At 37.3% G+C, this 9,692-nt stretch overlaps 1 protein-coding gene across 1 annotated transcript; it reads left to right on the top strand.

Moving 5' to 3' along the window:
* The first annotated feature begins 5,868 nt into the window (after window positions 1-5,868).
* On the top strand, window positions 5,869-9,464 carry LOC108375340 (venom allergen 5-like). Its single transcript, XM_017631446.1, has 3 exons — window positions 5,869-6,018; window positions 6,097-6,494; window positions 9,162-9,464. The coding sequence occupies exons 1-3, from the start codon at window positions 5,869-5,871 to the stop codon at window positions 9,433-9,435; spliced, it is 822 nt and encodes a 273-aa protein (XP_017486935.1). The 3' UTR covers window positions 9,436-9,464.
* Window positions 9,465-9,692: the final 228 nt, after the last annotated feature.

The following is a 9,692-nucleotide window of genomic DNA, read 5'->3' as shown; positions in this document are numbered from 1 at the left end:
ATTTTTCGATTTTGCCTCATAGGCGGCATTGTGGGGCAAGACAATGGCAGAGATAATGTTCGATGCTCTCCACCTCTTAATCCTCTCTGCGACTGCGACAAAAACCATTGGTGGGATATCCTAGCCTTTTTCCATGTGTGCCAATCTAGCAGTGTGCGGTTATTGTCCCGACTAATAATCTGAGAGTAGAGCGGTACAGCCGAGTGATGCAGGTGGTTTCAATAGCCCACCTGGTATTTACCGCCGCGATGAGTTCGAACTTTAGTCAGTGTTTGTAGACGGTAAGAGGTATGCCCGCATCTTGAGCAGAATCGACTTCAGATATTTCCGTCCTCTTCCTTGCCAGCTTGTTTGTTAAAAAGTCTGTTACAATGTGTTCAGTCCTGCGACAGAAGTTTTGGCATTTTACATTACATTACATTACGCTTCTAAAAGCGAAAATCAAAATCAACTAAAAATTAAAATAAGGGCCATTATTTGAAGTCAATAAAAATTAGTCACTGTATACAATAATATAGAGCTGGAAAACTATCGATGGTCGTGGACTATTTCTGAAAATATATTGTTTTTAAAAAAGCCTTAAAAGAAAGCAATTTAAATTTGTAGTACTTTCATCTTCCTTTCGGCACTACTTTGGCAGTTCATTAGGCGCATTTCGAAATTTTGAAATTCCATCCTTGGTGTAGGTCATCCAAGGAAGGTTGGTAATAAAAATGGTCGAAATCGGACTGTAACTGCGCCCACTTCCCATACAACGTTATTTTAGCAAAATACAATAACTGCGTAATTTCAGTAAATATTGGATCATTTTTGGAAAATGGGTGTGACCCCGCTCACTTATGACGAAATACTTAATATATCTGTAGCCGCTTCAGCAACCTTTACCAAACTTGATACGAGCTTTGCCTTGGGTCTAGCTAAGAAATATGTAGAAAATCTTTGAAATCGGGCAATAACCATGCCCACCTGCCATATAACGAAAACGTTTGAAATCGGCAAAAACGCCCCTGATTATTATGCAAAGGTAGCTTAGGGAAAGTTGAGATGACGATATTTGATACCTGCGCCGCGCCGGGTATATAAAGTTCGGTTTCGCCCGAACTTATTTGTATACTTTTTTTATATATATATTCATATCTATCAGATCCCTTGATTAAAAAGTGATCTCTACTCATGACACTATTGAAATAAATGAGCGATATGTACATACAAACGATTTGGATTTGCTAATTTACATCAACTACTTCATCCAAATTTAAATTTCAATGTCAAAAAAAAAAATTTAATAATTTTCATAATTTTTCATGTCACTGCAACATAGTTAATAATAGAAATGTTATTTTAGCTGAAANATTTACATCAACTACTTCATCCAAATTTAAATTTCAATGTCAAAAAAAAATTAACAATTTTCATAATTTTTCATGTCACTGCAACATAGTTAATAATAGAAATGTTATTTTAGCTGAACATGAGATTTTTGAAATAGTTAATTTTTGTTTTTATAAACAATCTATGTCATTGTGACACTCTCAAGTCCAAACTAATATTGCAAGCACACCCTACCTAATCTACCTAAACCTAAACTACCTTAATTTTACATGCGTATTTCACTGCCGTTAATTGGAAGTTCGTAACCCTTGGTAAAGACCACGTCAGCTCCGCCTCGCTCAAAGTAGATTTAAAAGATGCCGCAGAGTTTGAGGTTAATTTGTAGGTCGTCCAAGGCTGGCAACGGACCCCTAGTAAGAGGACGCTCGTCGTCTATAGTTTATTATTCTTCCTTTTCACCGATGCCTCTAGAGGCAGAGGATCCGCTTACATAACATGGTCTTCGGCGATCCTGAGTATAATCTTTTAGATGCTTTAGTTGATTACACTCTTGATATCGGTGGCGGGAATTAGATATTGTATATTAGGAGTATCAGCGCTCGCAACAGAGGTCCTCAGACTTCTCTAGACAGATTACTCATACAGTCTTGCTCGGATATTTGGATTCCTCAATTTCTCTTATAAGGTGGCAGGAAACAGACCCGTAAGTGAAAGGTAAGGCCTCAGCCTCGAGCTTAGCTTGACGAGCTAGTGCCGCCCCAACTTTGGTTTTTGAGCAATATCGCAGGCGAAATCAATGCAATACAGTGACTTAAACCATTCAAGCGGCTATGCAGACCATCCTCTGGCCGACTACAGGNTACCTAAACCTAAACTACCTTAATTTTACATGCGTATTTCACTGCCGTTAATGGGAAGTTCGTAACCCTTGGTAAAGACCACGTCAGCTCCGCCTCGCTCAAAGTAGATTTAAAAGTTGGCAGATGCCGCAGAGTTTGAGGTTAATTTGTAGGTCGTCCAAGGCTGGCAACGGACCCCTAGTAAGAGGACGCTCGTCGTCTATAGTTTATTATTCTTCCTTTTCACCGATGCCTCTAGAGGCAGAGGATCCGCTTACATAACATGGTCTTCGGCGATCCTGAGTATAATCTTTTAGATGCTTTAGTTGATTACACTCTTGATATCGGTGGCGGGAATTAGATATTGTATATTAGGAGTATCAGCGCTCGCAACAGAGGTCCTCAGACTTCTCTAGACAGATTACTCATACAGTCTTGCTCGGATATTTGGATTCCTCAATTTCTCTTATAAGGTGGCAGGAAACAGACCCGTAAGTGAAAGGTAAGGCCTCAGCCTCGAGCTTAGCTTGACGAGCTAGTGCCGCCCCAACTTTGGTTTTTGAGCAATATCGCAGGCGAAATCAATGCAATACAGTGACTTAAACTCTGGCCGACTACAGCAGACGATTTCATATTCGTGGGTATGGGATTTCCTTTGTAGAGGAGTCAACTCTCGGATTCGGTTTCGACATCCACCAATCGCTTGAAGCTGTTTTCAGCATTTTTTTATTTTTATTTTTTTTGTATCCCATTTTTCGGTTCTAATGCATTGACTCTCATAGCCGCCATTCCAACTCCGAACATTTAGATGGTTTTAAAATTGGTCTTGCTCCCAGGGTTGTTCCTGAATGGGGTTAGTAGTCGTCTGAACCGCACCTGCACCATCAACTTAGCAGTGACAGGATTCAGATTGTTCTCTGAGGTCGGCCTGTGTTTTAATAAAGCAGGAGTAGGTGCAAAATTCGCCTACCTCCTGAGCATCACCTCCCCATACTCAAGTCGAAAAATACTGCAAACATCAGCTCAGGCAACAACAAATGCAGTACGTTAGCTGCAAATCATAGTCGAAATGCGGAGCCAGGTCACATTGTTCCAGGTGATTGGAGCTAGAAGTTCTTATTTCATATTGTCAAATTTTAAAAGGTTTCCTTACTGGCATTTTTACTTTTTTTGTTGCTGTGTCATTTTTGAAATAACTAACCAAAATCTATGAAAAGAATCTCTGTTCTCTTTCTAGTCCTTATTAAAACACATTTTGTAAAAAATGTAGCTATCAGAAATTAAGCTTAATTGCGGTAGACTTTCTACTCGTAAATAATTACCTTTGTAATACATAATTACAATTTGGAAATCGTATTATTATTTTCAACAAAATTAAATAGCTATTATCACTTTACTTTCAACTTTGTACTTTTACCAGCAACCGTAATCTTATTACATTGTACGACTTTCATATAACTTTCGTACCAGCAGCCAGCAGATCTATACGCCCGCACGCACACTTAGCCAACAAATGAAATGCTTAATTAAACACCTGCCACCACAAAAGAACAATCAGAAAGTAAAGAGCAAGAAAGTAGGTATAAAGCACGGATGTTTTGGGAGAGGGAGAATGGAGGAATTTGACTACAGGAACCTTTTGACGTGCTGCCCGGACACTTCATTTCAGACACTGGAACGCGAAGAACTTTGCTCACTTAAGATAGATATATGTATGTATGTACAAACAAATACTACAAAAACAAGAAAGTTAAATTAATGGTTTACAGATATACATATGTATATATACGAATATACTTATACATATACATACGTCCATATACATGTATACACGTATAAACAGCCAATATACCTACAAAGCTCAAGCCTCGATTAAAAAGTGACATTAAATTTTGCTTCAAGCAGCCAAGCCAACCAGTAGGTACCCAGCTGCTTTTTACTTGACTTACCCTATCATTTAACTTTACACCGTTAAATGCCACACTTTCACTAACCTTTTCTTCTATTCACTTAACATCTTTTGTGTTTGCCTTTTGTTTCATTTAACTTTGTTACAGATTTTCGCTTTACACTCTATCGGCATCATCGCCCGCCACACCCCTCTTAACGGCAGCTTACGCAGATTTCCAATATTGAAAACAAGTTCAACAGTTTTTATTGTCCCTCAGTGAGTGTGGTGTGTGAGTGCTGGAGCTTATGAAGGCATCGGCGAGTTGAAGTTATATCGTTATTGAAAATTTATGAACAACTTTTCACTTCATTAAACGTGGCGAATGAACAAAGCAACGGATAGCGGATTGTTGTGCAGCTAAGTCGAAGGGTCTTTGAAAACTTGTCTAATAATAATGTCATTTGTGTCTCTTTCCACTTAAAATATAAAACTTAAAGTACAAAATTTCAAAGGAATTTCTTAGTAAGCACACCGGACGGCGGCGAGAATTCATTAATGGGATCGTTTGTTTTTTTTTTTTTGTATTTAATTTATTTATTTTTTTAGCTAGTAGCGGGCGGGAGCATGTTAAGGGTAAGTTACAGTCATGAATCAATTGGTTCAAGTCGATAAACTACCGTTACCCAAAGGATTGATACACAATTAACGTCCGGTTATTAAAACTTTAGTTTTTGCCTTCCTTTGGCGATTCTGCCGAACCGATTTCGGCCTGTTTCAATGCATCGCCTTAACGCTTGTCAACAATCTGGCCCTCTGAACTTAGCTAACTGGAAATCACAGGATACTCGGTCATCAAATTAGCTTTGTGATCTTTCACTGAAGGCTGACTAAGCGTTGTGGCTATTCACTGACTGGCGCTTAGGTAAAAGAAGCGACTCCTGTCGGATGTTTAAGAAGCTCGGGACTTTCATTTCAAGGTCGTTGCAGACTAATTGCTTGTGTGCATAATTGATTGCATGAGGGCCGGAGAAAAAAGGGTCGTCCGACCGAGCAAAGACACGCTCTACCCAGATAAAGTTTGAAAAGCTCAGCAGGTCGCTCGGTATATGAAGCACTACGTTTGCGGCGGGCTTTGTGAAGGGCGATCAGCCAGGCTGATACTCGGCAAGGGACGTCTGACACTTCGCTCAGGTCCTGAATATAAATAGAGGAAAGGAGTTTGTACTGGAATTTTCTGTTAGGGTAACTTTGGATTTGGGTTGGCTGGGCGCTCAAATAAGCCAAACATCGTTTCCAGGCGCCAAAGCGTGAAGGTACTATATTCTATGCATGTTCAGAAGCCGAATTGACAAAAGCCAATAATTAAGAGTTGACGGTGGGTTTCAGTCCTTCACATGCTCAACAAAACCTTATAAGACGAAGTACGCTGGATCTCCTATGAATTGGTTCGAGCAATTTTCTGCCATGCTCCTCCCTGTCATACTTAAATAGCTTCGCTGGCAAACGGTCAGCCCCTATACGTTTGTTTTCCTTGAAAATCTCGTTTGCTATTTACACCTGGCTAGGTGAGAGGACATCCAAACCATTGTAATGATTAAGGATTCGAGAACTTTATCGTCCTCCATTACTTTGTTGTTTGTATCATGGACATCAATCGCCAGTTCAAAGTTATCAAAGTCACTCTGAAATATTTACTTCAAAAAAAAAATATGATCATTTTATCATTTCCACTTACAACAAGCAGCGAATTTCAGTCATATTTTGTAGGCTTATCCTGTAATTTTTGCATTCCAGAGTTTTGTGGAAATGTCGCTTTCAATCTACCGTGACTTGTTGTTACTTTTTCTGGCACTGCGCTTAGCTGGTACCAACGCTTACTATTATTGTGGTGAGGCGATACAAAAGGAACTTTGTGGAAGAAATCCGCAACATATTATTTGTCATCCCGAAACTGTGGTAAGTAACTGTAGTATTTCTATATCCATTTAACAAAACCTCAGCAAAAATACTGATCGATTCCTTTCTAATCTCTAGCCCATTGACGGCACACTTTTAGCTCTTGCACCTTTAACGAACAAAATAAAACGACTATTTGTAGATCGCCACAATGAGCTCCGCAACAAATTGGCTGGCGGTGAGCAGGTATTCAAAGGCGGCGGTAAATTCCCTATCGCCAGCCGTATGCGAGAAGTGCTGTGGGATGATGAATTGGCATACATAGCTGGGCAGCATGCTTCACGTTGCCACATGATGCACGATAAATGTCGCTCCACGAAACGGTTTCCAGGCGCTGGACAAAATTTGTACATAATAGCTGGCCGAAAAAAATTCAGTAATATGTCTCAAGAGGCACTAAGTTCTGTGGAGGCTTGGTGGAGCGAAGCTGAACTGGTGGACGATGGAAATTTAATGGTGGAAAAGTTCCCAGAAGGGTGAGTGCAAGAAAAAGGCACACATAAAGTTAAGTACATGTATTAGTGAATTTCAGGTATAGCTTTGGGTTTATTATCTTGTCTTTTAAATCACACAAATAAGAATTTAGGTAGTCGTAGGATTTGTATGACCCAAGTTTAAAATCTTATCCTTAAAACGAAACATATTGCTATAAATGATTTAATTACTTTATATGTATGTATGTATATATGCATATACAGGTATGAACAAAATTATTGGCACAGAAAATTTTTCTATATACATAAATATAAAATCTCTAAACTTTGTGCAGAACTCAAGAAAATGCAATAAATTTGCATACCAAATCCAACTTTCTATACAGATTTTCTAGAAAATTTCGATGTATGCAGTTTGATAGCCCATTAAATTTTAGTATAACAAATTACAAGTTTGAAGCTGCTAGAAAATCTCCATGATTTTTGACAATTTTTTTACGCAGTTTCTTGCACACAAAGTATCTGTATATGTTCGATTTTTTTTGGAATGAAAATAATATCTAACACCGTTCGAAAAAAATGAAATGGGCTAGAGGACTGCGTACTTAGCATTTTTCTAGAAAATTTTAGTAGAAAGTTGCAAATTGGAATGCAAATTTATTGCAATTTTTCTTAGTTTAGCATAAAGTTTAGAGATTTTATTATTATACTAGATCGCCCTCACCCGCTACCCTGAGTATGAAATTTCTACGTGCTTTATTGAGTAAAATTTATTTCAAGAAAACTCAATTAAAAAAGAGGAGGTTTAAAATTTGTTTAACCATCTTCAAAATATTTTCAAACAAAAACTTTCTTTGTCATACTTTTTCAATTAACGTATCCCCTGAACTGAATTTGAGATTTTAAACAGATGGAAACCTCCTGCATGTAATATTGAAATGAAGCCCTTGAAAACCCATTTCGATTGATGCCCATATTATAATAAATCAATTAAAATATTGAATAGTTTGAATTTAAACTTTTAAAAAGATGGCTACCTACGTGATACATATTGTGCTACATATTCAAAACCATTTTCATTCATACCAATCTTCTATACTAATATATATTTTGAAGCCGTTTTTTATGTGTTCGCAAAACTCGAAAACGGCCGCACCGATTTTCTTGAAATTTCAGACACCTGGCCCAGATGCCCCAAGGATGGTTATAGGCTAAACAAAATTTCGACATATAAAGGGAGCGTGGCACCTCCCATACAAACCGGTTTTTTCATATTGCATATCTCTGTAAGTGTTCATGGTAAAATCTTGGAACTTGGTCCGGCGATATATGAAATCTATCTTATACTCATGGAGAAAAATGGGCTCTTTGGAAAGAGGGCGTGGCACCGTACAAACACATACGTATAATTCTTTTGTATGTGTGTTTGTGAGTGAAATCCTCCTAAATGCCCCGAACGATTTAAACAAAGTTTTTTGTGTGTTTTAGAGTGGCTCTCAGGATATTGTAGTTTCACAATTTCACTTTGCAGTTGGCGCTGGAGTTAAGTTATTACTAAAAATCTTATTTATGATCCACTTTGGCTAATCGCCAAGTTAGAAAAAGTGCCGTGAATAACAGATTAAATCGATCTGCTGCACCACTGAGTATATCGAACTCTTGTGTGTTATGATTGGCCCAATGGATGTGTTTTTCCAGTATTATTATGTGTTGAAGCTTCATTCGGAGACACCAGGGTTGAGTTGTGCAGGGGTAAATCTCAAATCACCACCGACAAATCAACCGCGAGGACCATTGCGCGCCTTTTACTGTAATACTTAGTTTAAAATAATTTAATTTAATTTTTAAAAAGGTGGCAACCCTTGTGAAAGACTTAAAGATTATTCAAAACTTTCAAACTATTGATTTCTTAACAATATTTCGTTAGGCAACCATATTTTAATTTTTCAGATAGCTTGCGTATAATTAATTTAAACTTGACTTTTCCAACAGGTGGCAACCATTTTCAAAATTTATTCAAACTAAAGCTTTTTAAGCTTTAATTTTGAAATAAATAACTCCCTTAATTACAGTTGAATTTGATTTTTTTTAAAAGGTGGCAGCCCTCATCCCTGAGTAAATAATGATTTTATATATCTCCACACAAACTTCCAATAATATATCCAAAATATTTCCTGAGTAATGCAGTATGAAAAATTCCGTTTGTATGGGAGGTGCCACGCCCCCTTGTCTAATCGTGATTAAATTTATCCTTTATTTTAAGTTGGGATAAATGACAGCAGTGTACAATGATGTACAATGACNCACACAAACTTCCAATAATATATCCAAAATATTTCCTGAGTAATGCAGTATGAAAATTCCGTTTGTATGGGAGGTGCCACGCCCCCTTGTCTAATCGTGATTAAATTCATCCTTTATTTTAAGTTGGGATAAATGACAGCAGTGTACAATGATGTACAATGACAAATTCATGATGATCGGTTGATTAGTTAAAGCGTGAAAGCATAGCAAACAAACAAACTTACTTTCGGATTTATAATATTAGTAAGGATTTTTTTTGTGTATGTATGTACACAATTTTTATAAAGAATGATCGAGAATAAATTAGAATATAAAACTTTGCATAGATACATACAAAAATTGCGAAAAATTCTCGGTGCCAATAGTTTTGTCCGACACTGTATATATATTTTTATTTAATTTCAGCGCTGCAAACTGGCATGACATTGGTCATTTCTCGGCAATGGCAAATGAACGTGCCGCCTTCGTGGGCTGTGGTATAGCATTATGTGAAAAATGCTCTGGTGACAATTATTGTGTGGAAATTAGCTGTGATTACTCTGAAACCAATATAGCAGGCACCTTTATGTACAAGAAAGGAGATTCGCCAGCATCGGAGTGCGATTTCTATGAAAGTACACCGAGTGCCAAATATCCAAATCTTTGTATAAATACTGGGAAATTTTTCAATGGTGTTTAGTAAAATTAAATACTGGCGGTTTACCAACAATTTAAATGAACAAGTAATTTTTTGCAAAAAAACCCGACTTAAAAAAAAAATATTTATATCTATATATTTCATGATTCAATGATAGGATCTAAACCAAATTAGTATGGGACCACCTCCGAGACACTACCTTTCCGAATTATGGAAATCGGTTGACGTGGTCCAAAGTTATGCGGTAACATACATAAAAAAATAAATTAATTAATTAATAAAAAAAAAATATTCCGACG

Source organism: Rhagoletis zephyria, unplaced genomic scaffold (assembly GCF_001687245.7).
Source record: "Rhagoletis zephyria isolate East Lansing unplaced genomic scaffold, Rhagoletis_zephyria_1.1 Rzeph_scaffold_08766, whole genome shotgun sequence".
Lineage (NCBI taxonomy): Eukaryota > Metazoa > Arthropoda > Insecta > Diptera > Tephritidae > Rhagoletis > Rhagoletis zephyria.
This window is presented reverse-complemented; position numbering and strand designations above follow the sequence as displayed.

What these genes read in the sequence shown, in the direction of transcription:
- LOC108375340 (XM_017631446.1), top strand. Translation starts at nt 5,869, where the DNA reads ATGTCGCTTTCAATCTACCGTGACTTGTTGTTACTTTTTCTGGCACTG. An exon ending in TTTGTCATCCCGAAACTGTG is followed by an intron (nt 6,019 to 6,096) that starts GTAAGTAACTGT and finishes TCTAATCTCTAG; the next exon opens with CCCATTGACGGCACACTTTT. An exon ending in GTGGAAAAGTTCCCAGAAGG is followed by an intron (nt 6,495 to 9,161) that starts GTGAGTGCAAGA and finishes ATTTAATTTCAG; the next exon opens with CGCTGCAAACTGGCATGACA.